This window comes from Sparus aurata, unplaced genomic scaffold (assembly GCF_900880675.1).
Source record: "Sparus aurata unplaced genomic scaffold, fSpaAur1.1, whole genome shotgun sequence".
Lineage (NCBI taxonomy): Eukaryota > Metazoa > Chordata > Actinopteri > Spariformes > Sparidae > Sparus > Sparus aurata.
In genome coordinates this window covers 217,239-235,947 of record NW_022045112.1, presented here as the reverse complement: position 1 = coordinate 235,947, position 18,709 = coordinate 217,239, and the positions used below count along the sequence as shown (strand labels likewise).

General features: G+C 43.0%; 3 protein-coding genes, 1 long non-coding RNA gene and 1 other non-coding gene across 5 annotated transcripts; 2 read left to right on the top strand and 3 right to left on the bottom strand.

Annotated features, from left to right (window-relative positions):
• Positions 1-2,113: 2,113 nt before the first annotated feature.
• On the bottom strand, positions 2,114-3,010 carry LOC115577723 (uncharacterized). Its single transcript, XM_030410617.1, has 3 exons — positions 2,582-3,010; positions 2,438-2,474; positions 2,114-2,366 (listed from the first exon to the last, which is right to left on the bottom strand). The coding sequence occupies exons 1-3, from the start codon at positions 2,955-2,957 to the stop codon at positions 2,114-2,116; spliced, it is 666 nt and encodes a 221-aa protein (XP_030266477.1). The 5' UTR covers positions 2,958-3,010.
• A 430-nt stretch (positions 3,011-3,440) lies between these two features.
• LOC115577735 (uncharacterized) lies at positions 3,441-3,949 on the bottom strand. Its single transcript, XR_003983270.1, has 2 exons — positions 3,644-3,949; positions 3,441-3,511 (listed from the first exon to the last, which is right to left on the bottom strand). It is a non-coding gene; the product is annotated as an uncharacterized LOC115577735 (long non-coding RNA).
• Positions 3,950-4,329: 380 nt separating this feature from the next.
• On the bottom strand, positions 4,330-8,162 carry LOC115577732 (uncharacterized). Its single transcript, XM_030410628.1, has 4 exons — positions 8,024-8,162; positions 6,056-6,246; positions 5,153-5,560; positions 4,330-5,008 (listed from the first exon to the last, which is right to left on the bottom strand). The coding sequence occupies exons 2-4, from the start codon at positions 6,213-6,215 to the stop codon at positions 4,926-4,928; spliced, it is 651 nt and encodes a 216-aa protein (XP_030266488.1). The 5' UTR covers positions 6,216-6,246; positions 8,024-8,162; the 3' UTR covers positions 4,330-4,925.
• LOC115577721 (piggyBac transposable element-derived protein 4-like) lies at positions 6,494-9,267 on the top strand. The gene is made up of 3 exons (XM_030410616.1): positions 6,494-7,589; positions 7,792-8,719; positions 9,240-9,267. The coding sequence occupies exons 1-3, from the start codon at positions 6,494-6,496 to the stop codon at positions 9,265-9,267; spliced, it is 2,052 nt and encodes a 683-aa protein (XP_030266476.1).
• A 569-nt stretch (positions 9,268-9,836) lies between these two features.
• trnal-caa (transfer RNA leucine (anticodon CAA)) lies at positions 9,837-9,942 on the top strand. The gene is made up of 2 exons: positions 9,837-9,874; positions 9,897-9,942. It is a non-coding gene; the product is annotated as a tRNA-Leu (tRNA).
• The last annotated feature ends 8,767 nt before the right edge of the window (positions 9,943-18,709 follow it).

The window sequence follows — 18,709 nt, the reverse complement described above, 5'->3', positions numbered from 1 at the left end:
AACCATTGCAAACAATGCCTCACAGCTCTTTTTCCTTTCTGCAATAACCAAATAATGGATTTTGCATTGTATCTCTTGGAACAAACATAATACAGAAGGTGATATCTACTCCAATATTTTAATAGTTACAGATTAAAATGTCACTGTACACAACATCATAAACTGCAACTCAACAGAATGTTTGAAATGTGAAAACACGTGTTTGCCAGAACAGGATCTCTATGACATGAGGCAATGGAAACACAACCTCTTTTGTCCACAGGAGCCACCAAAATCAACACACTAAATAAAAGTTCTTTGTAGTTATTGTAAGCTAAGTTGCCATGGTCATATTGAATATAGTTTGAATATGATATTATTATAGTGAATATAATGTACTATTACACTCAATGAAGTCAGGCTGAACCCAAAAGTGGACACAAGGCAGAATCAGGTAATTCGGGCAATTTACTTTCCCTTGACTATGAACAGGGTTTCAGCAGATGAGGGTGAAAGCTGGTTAGGCTTGAGTCACGGTCCAAGAGGTGAAGGAAGGAGGAGAGGAAGTTCACGTCGGTGCTGGAGTGCTGTACACATGTACACTGAACAAAAATATAAATGCAACACTTTTGTTTTTGCTCCCATTTTTCATGAGCTGAACTCAAAGATCTAAAACCTTTTCTATATACACAAAAGATCCATTGCTCTCAAATATTGTTCACAAATCTGTCTAAATCTGTGTTAGTGAGCAATTCTCCTTTGCCGAGATAATCCATCCCACCTAACAGGTGTGGCATATCAAGATGCTGATTAGACAGCATGATATTACACAGCCTTAGGCTGGCCACAACAAAAGGCCACCCTTAAATGTGCAGTTTTGCTTTATTGGGGGGGTCAGAAAACCAGTCAGTATCTGGTGTGACCACCATTTGGTGTCTTATAGGTGTCGTATCCAGAGCATCCCAAACATGCTCAATGGGTGACATGCCCAGTGAGTATGCTGAAAAGTCAATGTTCTGTAAGAGTTAATGAATAAAAAAAAGTTTTAAACTCTTCATAACATGCATTCAACATCAGTGTTGGGAAAGTTCACTTTCTACATGAACTAGTTCAAAGTTCAGTTCATAAACTTTAAAATGAACTACTTCAGTTCATAATTAAAAATTTTGAACAAAGTTCACAGTTCCAAAAATGAACTAGTTCATAGTTCTTTTTTTTTTCAATATGTTGATGCGAGCTATTAGCGTATTTTTCAAAATTATTGCCACAGTCCATATAGAACCACAGACAGCAATTATTTTATCAGCTTTAACACTGAAACTGCAGCTCTCCCACAATATTCTGCAAAACCAGGTTGTCTAGCTGCGGCTGGGAGATGAAGACAATGGAGCCGCTACTGTACACCGTTAACCCTTGTGTTGCCCTTCGGGTCAGGGTGACCCACCCCCTAAATAATCATTACCGCTTGTGTCCGGTAGATGCCGCTATTACCCCCTCTGCGTTTTCGTCAATCATGACCCCCCTACAGGCAATGACTGGTATAGCACGCGGTGCTTTTAGCACTTGCATTGCCCTTCGGGTCAGGGTGACCCACCCCCTAAATAATTATTACTACCGCTTGTGTCCGGTAGAAGCCGCTATTACCCTACCCCCCCGCCAGTCTAAATGTTATCTGACACGTGTGGGGGTTTTTAAACAGTGCTGCGCTTGTGCTCAACGTGCTGCGCCATACTGCGCCTTTCACTTTGGCAACCTTGCGCTGTCACGCGAAAACGGATGGAGATGGATGTGGAATTCTGTGCAGCAAAAAAAAACAAAGCCTGCGCTGTTATGCAAACGGGGAGATGAGTCTAAATGTCATCTGATGTGTTTGGGTTTCTTTCTTTCTTTCTTTCTTTCTTTTTTCTTTTCTTTTCTACAGCCCGTGCTGCACCGTTCAACATTGGCAACCTTGTGCTGTTACGCGAAAACGGATGACGATGGATGTGGATTTCTGACACAATGTAATCCCACCAGTCAGTTTCTTTAGTTCAATATAGGTCTTTTATTTCATTTTGTAACACACATTGACATGACATGTAGATTGACACAGTTTGACATTTGTTTTTGTTTTTTGTTTTTTTTTATTGTCATTTTACTTTACAAACACTAGCACATCTTCCCCAGACATCTCTGGAAGGTCAAAGGCGTGCATGTTAAAGGAGGCCACCACCAATGAGATGAACTCCCGGTTGGCTTGAGGGATGGTAGCGTCGCTGCACAGTTCCTGCAGTATCCGAGTCATAGCGGCGGTATCGTCCTCGTTCATCCAAAAGTCGGCACATTCCCTTCGAAGCAGCTGCTTGTATTGCATCAGTAGGTCCAGGGCGCAGTCGAAATGAAGGATCCTGTTCTTGTAAAGGGGTGTCGTCGCCACGTTTTTGAGATGCGAGACCTTATCGCCGAGCGCAGAACGCACCTCTCCTTCAATTCCACCACGGGAGGATCTCTCCTGACTGAAACGAAACAATACAAAGAAACACGTGCAGAAAATATATACTTTAGTTGAGCAGCAGCAGCAGCAGCAGCCTTGATCAATTTGCTCAGTATAGCACATACTCACCAGGCTCCCCCTGGGATCCGCATTCTAGCAGGTCTAAATACATGTATCTATCCACCTGAAAAGCGACCCGTAGGAATTTCATTGCGCTTTCCTCGCTCTCGAGGTAGCAATCGATGAGTTTGGGCATCATCTCAACCTGATTGATCTTGCAGTGATAAGATCTGAGGAGATCATTATCCGAATCTCCTGTCCGTAAACGAGTCACATAACTGCTCATGTCGCTGTGTCTATCTGCTATGTCAGGCTTGCACGTCTGCAACATCTGGATGCGCGAAGTCCACTTGATTGAGCCTGGGCTCCGGGCTATGTCGGCTTCCGCCTTTAGCATTTCTTTCAACACTTTGTCCACCGCGTTCACATCGACGGGGCTCGCCATGGTCACAGGTCACTTGTGTGTAGCACGCAGGCTTTTAGTACACAGAAAGAGCGAGAGAGAGAGAGAGAGACAGAGAGAGGGAGAGATACACACAGAGAGAGAGAGAGACACAGAGAGAGAGAGAGAGAGACACAGAGGGTTGTGAATAAATGGAAAGCTGTTGCAGCTCCGCAGTCTACTTGTATTTCTATACGCATGTGACGCGATATTATCCAACCTGTGCTGTACTGTTGGCATTGGCAAGACTGTGCTGTTACGCAGGGGACAGGGAAATGAGTCTAAATGTCATCTGACATGTTTGGTTGGGTTTTTGTTGGGTTTTGTTTTGTTTTGTTTTGTTTTTTACACAGCCTGTGCTGCGCCTTTCACCATTGGCAACCTTGTGCTGTTATGCGAAAACGGATGGAGATGGATGTGGATTTCTGACACAATGTAATCCCAGCAGTCAACAACCAGTTTCTTTAGTTCTAGAGTTTTTTTTTATTTCATTTCATTTTATAACACACATTGACATGACATGTAGAGTGACACAGTAACATTTCACTTTTGGCAACCTTGTGCTGTTACGCGAAAACGGATGGAGATGGATGTGGATTTCTGACACAATGTAATCCCAGCAGTCAACAACCAGTTTCACACATTGACATGACATGTAGAGTGACACAGTAACATTTCACTTTGGCAACCTTGTGCTGTTACGCGAAAACGGATGGAGATGGATGTGGATTTCTGACACAATGTGATCCCGGCAGTCAACCAGTTTTTTTAGTTCAAGAGTTTTTTTTTATTTCATTTCATTTTATAACACACATTGACATGACATGTAGAGTGACACAGTAACATTTCACTTTGGGCAACCTTGTGCTGTTACGCGAAAACGGATGGAGATGGATGTGGATTTCTGACACAATGTAATCCCAGCAGTCAACAACCAGTTTCACACATTGACATGACATGTAGATTGACACAGTAACATTTCACTTTGGGCAACCTTGCGCTGTTACGCGCAAACGGATGCAGATGGATGTGGATTTCTGAACAATGTGATCCCGGCAGTCAACCAGTTTTTTTAGTTCAAGAGTTTTTTTTTATTTCATTCATTTTATAACACACATTGACATGACATGTAGAGTGACACAGTAACATTTCACCTTTTGGCAACCTTGTGCTGTTATGCGAAAACGGATGGAGATGGATGTGGATTTCTGACACAATGTGATCCCGGCAGTCAACAACCAGTTTCTTTAGTTCAGTATAGTTTTTTTTAAAAATTTCATTTCATTTTATAACACACATTGACATGACATGTAGATTGACACAGTAACATTTCACTTTTGGCAACCTTGTGCTGTTACGCGAAAACGGATGGAGATGGATGTGGATTTCTGACACAATGTAATCCCAGCAGTCAACAACCAGTTTTGTTTGGTTCAAGAGTTTTTTTTTTATTTCATTTCATTTTATAACACACATTGACATGACATGTAGAGTGACACAGTAACATTTCACTTTTGGCAACCTTGTGCTGTTACGCGAAAACGGATGGAGATGGATGTGGATTTCTGACACAATGTAATCCCAGCAGTCAACAACCAGTTTCTTTAGTTCAATATAGTTTTATTATTTCATTGGTAACACACAATCGACATGGCATGTAAATTGGCACAGTAACATTTTAAGTTTTTTATTTCTACTTTACAAACACTAGCACATCATTCAGAGGCATCGTCGGAAGGTCAAAGACGTGCAGGTTAAAGGAGGCCACCACCAATGAGATGAACTCCCGGTTGGCTCGAGGGATGGTGGCGTCGCTGCACAATTTCTGCAGGAGCCGAATCATAGCGGTGGTACTGCGCTTGTTTACCCCAAACTCGGCGTATTCCTCTGGAAGCAGCTGATTGTGTGTCATCAGTACGTCCAGGGCGCATTTGACATTCAGGATCCTGTTCTTGTAAAGGGGTGTCGCCGTCACGTTTTGAGATGCTCGACCTTATCGCCGAGCGCAGAACGCACCTTCTCCGTCAATTCCACCACGGGAGGATCTCTCCTGACTGAAACGAAACAATACAAAGAAACAAACAAAACACATGCAAAAAATTATTACTTTAGTTGAGCAGCAGCAGCAGCAGCAGCAGCGTGTGACGATCCCTCCCCTCGAGGCCTCGATTATTTTGCTTTCGGTCGCACATACTCACCAAACTTGCCCCTGGGTCCGTCTTTTAGCAGGTCCAAGTAGAGCAATGTCTGCATCTGAAAAAAGACCCGTAGGAATTTCAGTGCGCTTTCCTCGCTCTCGAGGCAGCGATCGATGACTTTGTACATCAGTTTAACTGGATTCTCCTTTGCGTGATAACAGTCGAGGAGCTCAGCATCTGACTCTGAATCTGTCAGGATATGATCCAGAAAGCGTCCAATACCATGTTGTTTCTCTGCTATGTCGTGCTTCCACCCCAGCAGCATCTGGATGCGCGAAGCCCACTTGATTGAGCCTGGCCTCTGGGCATTGTCCGCTTCCACCTTCAGCATTTCTTCCAACACTCTATCCACCGCGTTCACATCGATGGGGCTCGCCATGGTCACAGACTTTTGGTGTAGCACGCAGGCTTAGTACACAGAAAGAGAGAGAGAGAGAGAGAGAGAGGGTTGTGAATAAATGGAGAGCTGTTGCAGCTCTGCAGTCTACTTATATTTTGTGTACGCATGTGACGCGATATTATCCAACCTGCGCTGTACTGTTGGCATCGGCAAGCCTGTGCTGTTACGCAGGGAACAGGGAAATGAGTCTAAATGTCATCTGACATGTTTGGTTGGGTTTGTGTTGGGTTTTGTTTTTTACACAGCCTGTGCTGCGCCTTTCACTTTTGCAACCTTGTGCTGTTACGCGAAAACGGATGGAGATGGATGTGGATTTCTGACACAATGTAATGCCAGCAGTCAACCAGTCAGTTTCTTTAGTTCAATAGAGTTTTATTATTTCATTTTGTAACACACATTGACATGACATGTAGATTGACACAGTTTGACATTTTTTTTTTCCATTTTACTTTACAAACACTAGCACGTCTTTCATAGACATCTTCAGAAGGTCAAAGGCGTACCATAGTGATTCTCTGCTATGTCGTGCTTCCACGCCTGCAACATCTGGACGCGCAAAGTCCACTCGATTGAGGAGCCTGGGCTCCGGGCATTGTCGGCTTCCGCCTTTAGCATTTCTTCCAACACTTTGTCCACCGCGTTCACATCGACGGGGCTCGCCATGGTCACAGGTCACTTGTGTGTAGCACGCAGGCTTTTAGTACACAGAAAGAGCGAGAGAGAGAGAGAGAGAGAGAGAGAGAGAGGGTTGTGAATAAATGGAGCAGTTTGTTCTGCAGTCTACTTACATTTATATACGCATGTACACATTTGCTGGGGGTGGCCACGCAAACCCAACAGACTCGACACTCGGTGTCAGAGGAGCGGTCGGCAGTCAGACACTCGGCACTTGATGGTCTTGCCAAAACAAAAACTCGCACCGTTTTGTCTATCCGAACGCAATGTTGCCAAACAGGCACTGTTCTGTATCACTGACGCGATGTCAGCCAACCAGAAATGTTGTGCAACCGACACTGTCAAGTCGTAGCGATGCGGCGTTATCCCACCGTTACTGTTTTGTATCACTGACGCCATGCCATCCACCCGAGACCGTGGGTTTCACGGCTAAACAGGTCTTGGATGAGATTTCCTCACACGCTAGGGGACACTACTCTGATTCAGAAGAGGACGTGTCTGAAGAATCGGACGTGGTGGAGGAACACGAGGGTGACGGTTGTGGCGCAGGAGAAGAGGCTGAGGCTGAGGCTGAGGAAGAAGAAGGAGAAGAAGAAGAAGAACAAGAAGAAGAAGAAGAAGAAGAAGAAGAAGAAGAAACTGAAGAAGAAGAAGAAGAAGAAGAAGAACAAGTAGAAACATACATGTCCAAGAACAACACTATCAAATGGTCCTCTGTGGCATTTTACAAAGATCGCAGGATAATAGGGCAACGCGATGATGATGCCGATGTCGATGATGATGATGCTGATGCTGATGATGATGATGATGATGATGACGACAATGTCAGAGATGCGAGGATAAGAAAGAGAAGAAGGAGGAGAAAAGGGGCAACAACAGCAACAGCAGAAGCAAACCCACCGGGACCCACCGCGTACGCGGTTGCCAATGCCCACGACATTGTGTCGACATTTCTCATGTTTCTCACTCCGGCGATAGACAAAATTGTGCTAGAAATGACAAATCTGGAGGGTTTCCGAAAGTACGGAGAAAACTGGAAAGACATGAGTAGAACCGACTTGCGCGCCTACATAGGGCTGCTAATCCTAGCAGGTGTCTACAGGTCCCGAGGCGAGGCCGCAGCCAGTCTATGGGACGCGGAGAGCGGTAGGGCAATTTTCCGTGCCACCATGCCTCTCAAAGTGTTTCACACTTACTCGAGAATGCTACGCTTTGACGATCGCGAGTCGAGACCCGAGAGACGCGCCACTGACAAACTGGCAGCCATAAGAGAGGTGTGGGATAAATGGGCCGAGCGGCTTCCGTACCTCTACAACCCAGGGCCTGACATAACGGTGGATGAGCAAATGGTTCCCTTCAGAGGTAGTAGTAGTAATAGCTGGCATACAATAAATGCTATTGTTTGCGTGTGTGTGAGTGAAAGAGTGAGTGAGTGAGTGAGTGAGTGAGTGATTTGACATCAATTATTGTGTTTGTTATTCTGATTCCTTTTTTTTCCCTTTGTCTCTTTCTCTCTCTCTCTCTCACACACACACACACACACACACACACACACACACACACACAATAGGTCGTTGTCCTTTCCGACAGTATATGCCAAACAAGCCGGCCAGGTATGGAATCAAGATATGGGTGGCGTGTGACTCAAAGTCAAGCTACGCCTGGAAAATGCAAGTCTACACCGGGAAGCCGACCGCCGGCGGTTCAGAGAAAAACCAGGGCATGAGGGTTGTGCTCGATGTCACAGAGGGGCTGACGGGTGGCCACAAAACTGTCACGTGTGACAACTTTTTTACCTCTTACGAGCTCGGACAGCGCCTCTTGGAGAGGGACGTCGCCATGGTCGGCACGGTCAGAAGAAACAAGCCCGAACTCCCGCTGGCGCTGCTCGCCTCCAAGAACAGACAAGTCTTGTCCTCAAAGTTTGCATTCACATCCACCACCACTTTGGTGTCCTACATGGCAAAGAAAAACAAGAACGTCATGCTCATGAGCACCTTGCACACAGAGGCTCCCGACGACGACGCCGCCGGCCGTCGCAAAGATGGGAAACCGGCCATCGTTCTAGACTACAACAGCAACAAAGGAGGTGTGGACAACTTGGATAAGGTGATTGGAACATATAGTTGTAGAAGAATGACCGCCCGCTGGCCCTTGGTCATCTTTCACAACATCATCGATGTTTCTTCGTACAATGCCTTTGTGTTGTGGCGAGAGATCAACCCTGGCTGGCTGCCGGGTAAACGAAACAAAAGGAGGCTGTTCCTGGAACAACTGGGAAAGGCGCTGGTGACTCCGCTCATCCAAAAAAGGGAGCGTTTGCCTCGCACGGCAGCGTCCGCCTCGGTCGTGAGAGCTGTTCAGAAAAATAGTGCTAAATGTCGTGATTGGCCTGAGGAGCAAGAGGAGGAAGAGAAGGAGGAGGACGAGGAGGAGGAGGAGGAGGCTGCAGAAGAAGAAGAAGAAGAAGAACAACAACAACAAAAACGAAAAACCAAACAAAGAAAAGAGCAGCAGCAGCAGCAGCCCATGATGACCACCACCACCACCACCACCTCATCAGCTGTCAGCCCACCTGGAACACACAACAAGAGAAAGAGGTGTCAGATATGCCCAGCAAAGAAGGACCGTAAAACACAGACTGTGTGCTCTGGTTGCAAGACATTTATATGCAAAGGATGTACACTGCCATACTGCCCGACTTGTGCGCATTTCAATTTAGGAGCTGACACAAGTGGTGGAGAGGCTAGAAGGAGACATGTCTGACTGTCTGACTGACTGACTGACTGACTGACAGACTGTGACCCTCTGTCTTCCTTCCTTCTACAATCACACTAGATTTTACTGCTGCACTACTGTGTGTAGTCTCGAGAAGGCGCTATAATGATAAGACATCCATCCTGCCCCCCTGCCGCACTAGCGCTGTTGTCCTGGCGGGTCACTGTGACCCTCTGCCTTTTACATTAGCGTTGTCTTGGGGGGTCACTGTGACCCTCTTGCCTTCTGCACTAGCGCTGTTGTCCTGGCGGGGTCACTGTGACCCTCTGCTTTCTGCATTAGCGTTGTCCTGGCGGGGTCACTGTGACCCTCTGCTTTCTGCACTGGCCCTGTTGTCCTGGCGGGGTCACTGTGACCCTCCATCCTCTGCATTAGCATTGTCTTGGGGGGTCACTGTGACCCTCTTGCCTTGTGCAATCATATTGCATTTACTGCTGCAATACTGTGTATAGTCACTAGGCGGCGCTGTAACAATAAGACACCAGCCCTGTTGCTGCCGTTGTCCTGGGGGGGTCGCTGTAACCCCCTGTGAGGTGAAATGGAAAGACATCACGAGGGTTAAGGGGTCACACTGGAATGGTCAGTTTTTACACAGGTGAAAGGGGGGGTGTTTTAAAAATCGACACCCAAACCAGTACAGGTACACAAGCCAGTACACAGGTACACAAGCCAGTACACAGTGTATGTGTGTGTGGTGAAAATTTTAGTATTTCATTTTGGGGCACCCTCTTCCTTTTCAGGGCAGCAGATGTCGCTGTTTCATGACGTCCAGTTAAAGGGTCAAACTGGAATGACCAATACCAGTCAAGTTATACAAGCCAGTACACAGTTGTCAGGATGGCCGAGCGGTCTAAGGCGCCAGACTCAAGGTTCAGCTGTGCAGTACGGGACATCTGGTCTCTGTATGGAGGCGTGGGTTCGAATCCCACTTCTGACATACTTTTTAACCTAACAAGTGTATATATGTAATTTAATAAACAATGATTATGACAATAACAGCTGTTTTGTTTTTTATTTGTTTTTGTTTATTCATTCAGTTTATACTCCCCGGTGTCCCCTACAGCATGTCAAGAAGTAATAGTAGTACTTAAGATTACATGAAATTTAACATAAGAACACATATGTATATATGTATTCAGATATGTGTGAACATATATGTAAGATACATGTGACAAAAAAATAATATTCTGCAGTGGTGTGTACAAATGAAACATTGAAGGTTACATAAGATGACATGACACACACACATACTAAAAGAGAGAGAGAAAGAGAGGGAGATAAATAAACCATAAACTGATCATTGAAATGTATAAAAACAAAAATAGATATATAGATAGATAGATATATCTCAGCATGAGTGACCGACACACACACACACACACACACACACACACACAGCTCATGTGTTGTTGCGCGTTGTGGGGAACAACTTCTTCATAGTGGTGATTAATACATGACATTCAAAGCATCTTAGGCCAATGCAGTTACATATAATATGTCCACAATTTGAGACCCACAACTTCTGCTTGTTGCATATGTCACATTTGTACTCAAAGTCGTCAGGTATCACCACAGTCATGGGATCAAGTGATGATCATCTTGCGTTAGTACTAATGGATGGATAGATAAGCTGAGAAGGAGATGTGTGTGACTGTGTGGAAGATACATTCAGAGAGAGAGAGAGAGAGAGAGAGAGAGAGAGAGAGAGAGATAACTGAGAAGTGAAACACACTACATCATTGCATGTCATACATCAAGAAATGTTTCAATGTAAACCTGTTCTGTTTATTGATAATATCATTATTCTCATTAAAGTGTGACCCGGTTAAAAGTATCAGGTCATACGCGGTGTTTGTAGTATCATTTAATAATCAAAGCATGCAAATAGTGTCATTAAAAAGGTTGGAATTCATTTAAAAGGTTATGATAACAATGTTAAAAGCAATGTTAAAAATATATATGTTTATTTAAAAGATAATGTTCTGGAAACTGTCTAAACCGGCATTTGTAAGTGACAGCCGGAACGTTTTGTTTGCTGTGTTTACGCACGGACAAGAGAGCGTGGGGACCGGCCAGGAGGGAGCGGCCATTACGTCAAGCTAGAGAGTAAGCTTGACACGGAGATTTTTTCAGTTGAGTTGAGAGTGAGAAGTGCACAAACCGGTTTGTAACTTTTGTCTTAAGATTGCCTGCGCGACAACCAGTGAGAAGAGTGACAAGCTGCATATTGAAAAAACGGGAGGAAGTTCAACACGAACGTCAGAGATTTGTTTACTTTTTGTGCTATTGCTAATGCTAATGCGTAGTCGTCAGGGGGTCCAGGCCTACGTTAGTTCATTACAAGCGAACGGACATATTGTAGTTAAAGTTTGACTCGCTCAGTTGAACAGTTATAATAGAGTTTATCCTTCAAAGTGACAGGCGGAATGTTTTGTTTGCTGTGTTTTCGCACGGACAAGAGAGCGTGGGGACCGGCCAGGAGGGAGCGGCCATTACGTCAAGCTAGAGAGTAAGCTTGACACGGAGATTTTTTCAGTTGAGTTGAGAGTAAGAAGTGCACAAACCGGTTTGTAACTTTTGTCTTATGATTGCCTGCGCGACAACCAGTGAGAAGAGTGACAAGCTGCATATTGAAAAAACGGGAGGAAGTTCAACACGAACGTCAGAGATGTGTTTACTTTTTGTGCTAATGCTAACGCGTAGTCGTCAGAGGGTCCAAGCCTACGTTAGTTCATTACAAGCGAACGGACATATTGTAGTTAAAGTTTGACTCGCTCAGTTGAACAGTTATAATAGAGTTTATCCGATACTTTCGACCATAAGACAGAAGAGACCCAGACAGAGTTTGGAACAACCAGGACTTTGCTAGTGAGTTCTTCTGGCAACGTGCAGGAGTCATTGTCCATCAAGTTACGGCTCGATTCTACCCACATACTCTTCATTTGACTCATTAGCCGTTGTTTGTATGTCACAGCATAGTTACCTGCCACCTGAACGCAGATCACTGTCAGATGTTGAGTTCGACATGTCCATCTGCTCACGTGCCAATGTGCAATCTCTTCCGTGAAGACGTCGATGTGCTTTAGCGGGATACAACACCATCTGACAATTATTGTCAGATACTCCATTCTAAAAGGCTAAAGATATCATTAAGAGAGAGAGAGAGAGATAGGGGCAGAGTGACAGAGAGAGAAAGAGTTTCCCATTCTGTACTCCATATATACCCAACACTTGATCAAATTACAAAGTTGTCTAAATGAGATAGCACTTAGTGTGACATTCTGCCATTTGTTAAAGGACAGGCCAGGACATTAACATTTGATTAGTGCCTGGTTATACATTCTTCTGCAAATTACCACGGGACAGGAAGGGGGGAGGACGTGATAATCTTGTTACTTTTCATTACTCTCCCATTTCCATTTGTTCTTATGTTATCCTATTCTATTTACTGTACTCTTTTCTTGTTTTTATCTCTACTCTTCTGTCATTTTATCCACTCCTCTCTACCTTCTGTCCAGGAGGTTTGTGATGAAGTAATTAAATTGTGGCAACTTTCTGGAATATATTTAATGTCCTCTCTTTGTCTGTTAATCTTTCTGTTAGGATGCAACTCAACTATAGGGAGAAAAAGGTCGGCATCAGAGAGAACAGAAGCCCAGAGAAGTACAATTATGTACACACTGTTCTTCAGGAGAAAAAGAGACTTAAAAGGGAGGCTGGGAGCACACAGAGGACACCGTACGTTATAGCCTTTCGAACACACCCTGAACTTTTAACCCGAACATGCCTGGCCGAGGCACACAGACAGAAGCGTGTTCATCCAGTATATAATTTCAGCAAATCCATTATATCCATATAACACAGGCTGACCTGTCCACCCAAACATGCCTGGCCGAGGCACACAGACAGAGCCTTTCGTTCAGTGGATAACTGCAGCAGATTTATTATGTCAGGGAACATCAAGTTCCACAGTTTATTAAATTAGCTTCACAATATGTAACACTCTGCCATGATGCTAGAGAAACACACGAATGCTGATCAGAACCACTATAGTTATAGTATAATGTTTTTATTATTAAAATGTAATATAAACTATATGTGTATATATGTTTTTCATTGTATAGGACTACTTGTAAATGGCTAATGATACCCAATCTTATTAGTCCTTCCACACACACATTATTCTCTTTTAGTTTTTAAGTTTCATTTCATTTATGTGTATTTCAACCTACGATTTGAATTTGTTTTGTATAATTGATTCTTGATGCTTTAGCAACATAGTTCTCGTAACATTCATGCCAATAAAACAAAAAATGAATTGAGAGAGAGAAAGAATGTACACAGAGGACACACAGATATACTGTCAGTTTTTAGCTTGTTTATGGCTTTAAATGGAGCTAGAGGGACCCCTCTCCTTTTTGGGGAGGAGAGGGGAGGCTGGGAGCACACAGAGGACACCTTACGTTATAGCCTTTTGAAGGGTTACGATAGATAGATAGATAGATAGATAGATATAACAGACCCTAAACTTTTTACCCAAACATGCCTGGCCGAGGCACACAGACAGGGGTCAGAATACTGTAATGAAGCCCTGATATGGACACTTATGCGCAGAAACACAGCATACAGGGGACACGCAGATTTGCTTTTGTTAATTTTTTAAAATGAGTGTTGTCCTTTCTTAATTTTTGTGGTCGACACAGCATTATTGACATCAAAATGTCCTCTCTTTGTCTGTTTCTCTTTCTGTTAGGATGCAACTCAACTATAGGGTGGAAAAGGTCGGCATCAGAGAGAACAGAAGCCCAGAGAATTACAAGTATGTACACACTGTTCTTCAGGAGAAAAAGAGACTTAAAAGGGAGGCTGGGAGCACACAGAGGACACCGTACGTTATAGCCTTTCGAACACACCCTGAACTTTTAACCCGAACATGCCTGGCCGAGGCACACAGACAGAAGCGTGTTCATCCAGTATATAATTTCAGCAAATCCATTATATCCATATAACACAGGCTGACCTGTCCACCCAAACATGCCTGGCCGAGGCACACAGACAGAGCCTTTCGTTCAGTGGATAACTGCAGCAGATTTATTATGTCAGGGAACATCAAGTTCCACAGTTTATTAAATTAGCTTCACAATATGTAACACTCTGCCATGATGCTAGAGAAACACACGAATGCTGATCAGAACCACTATAGTTATAGTATAATGTTTTTTATTATTACTGTCATTTCATTTATTTGTATTTAACCTACGAATTGTATTTTTTGTTTTGTATAATTGATTCTTGATGCTTTGGCAACATAGTTCTCATAACATTCATGCAGATGACTAATCGCAAATCACAAAACTAGAGACCTGCCTATATGCAGTGAAGATATATATATATATTTAACTCATTTACCACCTCAGTTTCTTTACTATCAATAGTGATGTAAAATTTCTCTAGGGCTTTCCTTCTTATTGAGAAGCACATGGATACTGTTTTTTTTTTGTGATTAAGTGTTAAGTGATTCCTTTGTAGCCATTCTGAAACAGTAACCATCTGTCTGCTTAAGATCTCTGCAGACTTCTTTAAATCTAAACTCAAAACTCACTTCTTCGATTTAGCCTTTAATTAGCCCTGATATCAACTGTAAGCTTCTCAGTGGGTCAGTGTGTCTCAATGAGTTCCTATAGTACTAGAGTTGCACTGCGCTGCCGACGAGAAACGATCTGTTTATTCTGCTCAATATCGCATTTCTCTAACCTTTGTTTTTTGTTTTATGTTCCCACAAGCTGCAAGCTATGTCACTCTCTACACTCTATAGCTTCTCCTCCTCCTCCTCTCTCTCCTCCTCCGCTCTTTCTTTCAGGCTCCCTTCTGATGGACCACGGCCCCCTGGTACAATCTACCGTTTCCGGGCTCCAGCTACCTTGAAACACGGACTGATCTGGATCGTCGCACCCTGGGCTCTGCTGGATCATTGCTCTCCTCTGCTTCACTATCTCCTCATATCTATATTTCTGTTAACCTTGATCCCTCTCTCTGTCTATTACTAATGATCTTGTGTGTCCTGCCCTCTTCCAGGTCATCATGGTGGACAGGAGGTCGTCTGGCTCGGGCTCCACTTGGTGATGCCTCGTCCTGCTCGGTCGTCTCCTGAATCAACTCACTTTACATAACTTGTATCAGACTTTCTGTTAATGTAATTTGTAAACTGTGAATTGTTGCTCTTTTCTGAACACGCAACATCTATTGCATGTCTGTCCGTCCTGGAAGAGTGATCCCTCCTCTGTGGCTCTTCCTGAGGTTTCTTCCATAGTTTAGTTTTTTTTTTACCGTTAAAAGGTCTTTATTCCATCAACGTGAAGTTTTTCCTCACTCAAATCGAGGTTCTAAGGACAGAGGATGTTGTTCACTGTACAGATCATAAAGCCCACTGAGGCAATGTGACAGTGATTTTGGGCTATATAAATAAGATTGTTCAGATGCATGCCAATAAGGGGGGAGGTAGGGGGAGAGAGAGATTCTGGCGATATTAAAATTATTTACATTAAAATGGTAAGCGTGACACAGAGATTTCTTGAGTGAGAAGTACATAAACTAGTGTGTAACTTTTGTCTTATGATTGCCTGCATGACAACCAGTGAGAAGAGTGGCAAGCTGCAAATTGAAAAAACGGTAGGAAGTTCAACACGAACATCGTAGAGTTTTTTACTGTTTGCACTACTGCTAATGCTTCAAATGAAATGTCTCAGTGTGCTAACATTCGGATTTCTGCGTTGCTGTCAAATCCGTGTCGATCCATGTTTGTTTCCTTAGCTTTATGAATGTTTGATGAAGTGAATTTCAGGGACCGCTATTTGACGCGAGTGCTGTACTTCCTGGTTTGCCGCGTTGCATCTTGGGAGATGTAGTGTCCTATTACAGATATAGACTAAATGCGTTTTTGCACAGACCTTTCGGTAGAATTTGAAAATGGTGCATAATGTTTGACATATGAAACGTGTATGTGAAAAGAATTATACATTTTAGTATTATATATTTCTACTTTTGACTTGCATATGATGTTCATTATACTATTACTAGTTGATTAACATTTGATGATATTTGTCATGGGATATGGGTTGATATGTTATTTATTATATTGCTTATTGTTACTGGGCTATTGTGGTGAGTGAGCTGTGATGATTGTGTTATGCACATGGAAAATGAAACGTAACATTCCTTATCTTTCAGGTTTATTACCGCTTCCCCCTTTCAAGAAATAAAAACATACAAAAGTGGAATACTGAGTGATGTCCTTTCCTTTTTGGGTTGCCCTCCGTGGGGAGAAACGACAGTTGTGCTTCATAACTCTCAGGGGGGAATACATCACTGCGTGTCATACATAAAGAGATGTGTCAATGTAAGATTGTAAGACTAATTTATTTATCTTTATTGATACTATCATTAGTCTCATTACCACTTATTTTACTATTGTCTATTATCTCACACACTGTCAATAAGACAACGGGAGAAACTATTTTGTTCTTCTACTTATGAAGCATACGTTTATCCATTTAAAGACAATGACATCCGTTACACAGACCCTAAACTCTTCTTCACTTGCAAATGCAAACGTACTTGCATGTCGACAGCCCATCAGATACATCGTCTTCTCATCTGCAATGGTCAGAATTAGCAGAATGTCTCTGTACTGAGAAATGAAGCAGACAGACACAGACATATGCACACCCAAACAAGGTCATCACAAACTTCTTCATAATTGTATGCCCGCCACAGACTGAGAAACAGGAACTGAGACACGATTTATTGTGTTATTTTGTAGTGTTTTAATGACTTTAAATAGAGAGGGTTAGATACATAAACCATAAACTGACAATCTAAACATGAAGACACAAAAAAATTAGATAGCTATTGCTGCCCAATATATATCAGCATGAGTAGACAGACACACACACAAGTACAGGAATACAAGCACACACACATATATATATACACACAGGGACTCAGAAGGCCGAAATGAAGCCTTGATTTGAGTAGGAATGGATGGATGGATGGAGTTAATGGCAAAGTGATTCCACCCTTGTAGGTACTGACTTTAAGTTTACATTTTTTATTTCCAATGACCTCCAGCATGGCTTTGTGGAGTTCTTTCAAGTTGCAGACCCTGAATCGATATTGATGAACACACTGGTGACTGGTGTAAGATTAGGAATTGAGGAAACAGTGCCATTGTTGATCGTGTTAACAATATGTTAAGGCTTAGACAGATTTGTATTATGTTCACATGGTTCCTGTAGGATGCACAGCCCTTTCTCCACATTTGAAATTCTTATGGAATGCAGCGTGGATTAAAAAAAAAGTAAAGTGTGATTGCTACATTATATGCCAGTAGACACCACATGAGTATACAAGAGTCTAAGGCGTCCAGACAGCATCAAGTATCTCAATGATAACCTCAAGTATATGGGAATCTTCGGTTGGGCTTTCAAAGTCCGCATGTACCCATAGTAAGGGCTGTAGTAGGCTGTTTGTGTCGCTCAAATCAACATTGTTTTCGGGGAAGTTCATCAGCATGTTCTCAAAGGGCAAGTTATCAGTGTTCATGCACTGTAATTTGCTTTCGCGATACTCTGTCTTTATGTCGTTGGACTGCACTGTCACATCAGTCTGGACACCCCTGTTACCCTTGGCCATCTCTCTGTAGAATTCCCAACCTGACTGCAATGTAGCGGTATTTGTAATGTCAAAATCCCAAGCCAAGGGCTTGTGACAGTATTACTGACTTTCAGGATGCCGTGAAGGTCACAGATTCTGCAGTTGGAATGTTGAAGTTTATACACACAAGATGAGTCCCCGTCCAATAACGCGTAGTAGTTGAAGCCTTTATCCGAGACCTTGCGTTTCATGAACTTTCATGCCAATAAAGCTTTTTTTTATTGAATTAAATTGAGAGAGAGAGAGAGAGAGAGAGAGAGAGAGAGAGAGAGAGAGAGAGAGAGTTTACCATTCTGTTCTGTAATATTCTATTTAGAAATAGGAATGGTTTTATTATTTTACACATTACACCCACACACAAACATGCACACACACATTCACAATTATTTCAAGAGAGAATTAGAAGAATATATTTGTACTGTCAGAGATAGAGAGATGAGGCAGATCCTGACCAGGTACAGACTCAGTGACCACTAACTGACAATCCAAACAGGAAGACACAAAAAATAAGAGCAACAAAAAGTAAACTTACCACGTCGTCAGTGATTGACAGTTGAGGTTGACACGGAGATGTACTTTCTTACTTTTCTCTAAGAATTAAATTCTACAATTCTAGATTTTAAAGAGCTGAATTATCTCTGAAAATCAGAAATTTTCCTGGGAGAAACAGACAGGGCATATCTGAGGGCCACCTCATATATATATCAACATGCCACAACCTGAGGAAGAAGGAGTGGCCAAAAAACACACAGCACAGGTTTGCCAATGTAAATAGGAAAGCATAGGTTGGATAAAATCTTGTCAGTTGGAACGAATGATAGAACTTGGACAACCTTGTATCAGTTGGAACTTATGGTACCAGTTGGATAAATGTAGATTGCATTCAGACCCACCTCTGTTTTTGCATAACAGCACAGGCTTGCCAATGTAAATAGGAAAGCATAGGTTGGATAAAATCGTGTCAGTTGGAACGAATGATAGAGCTTGGACAA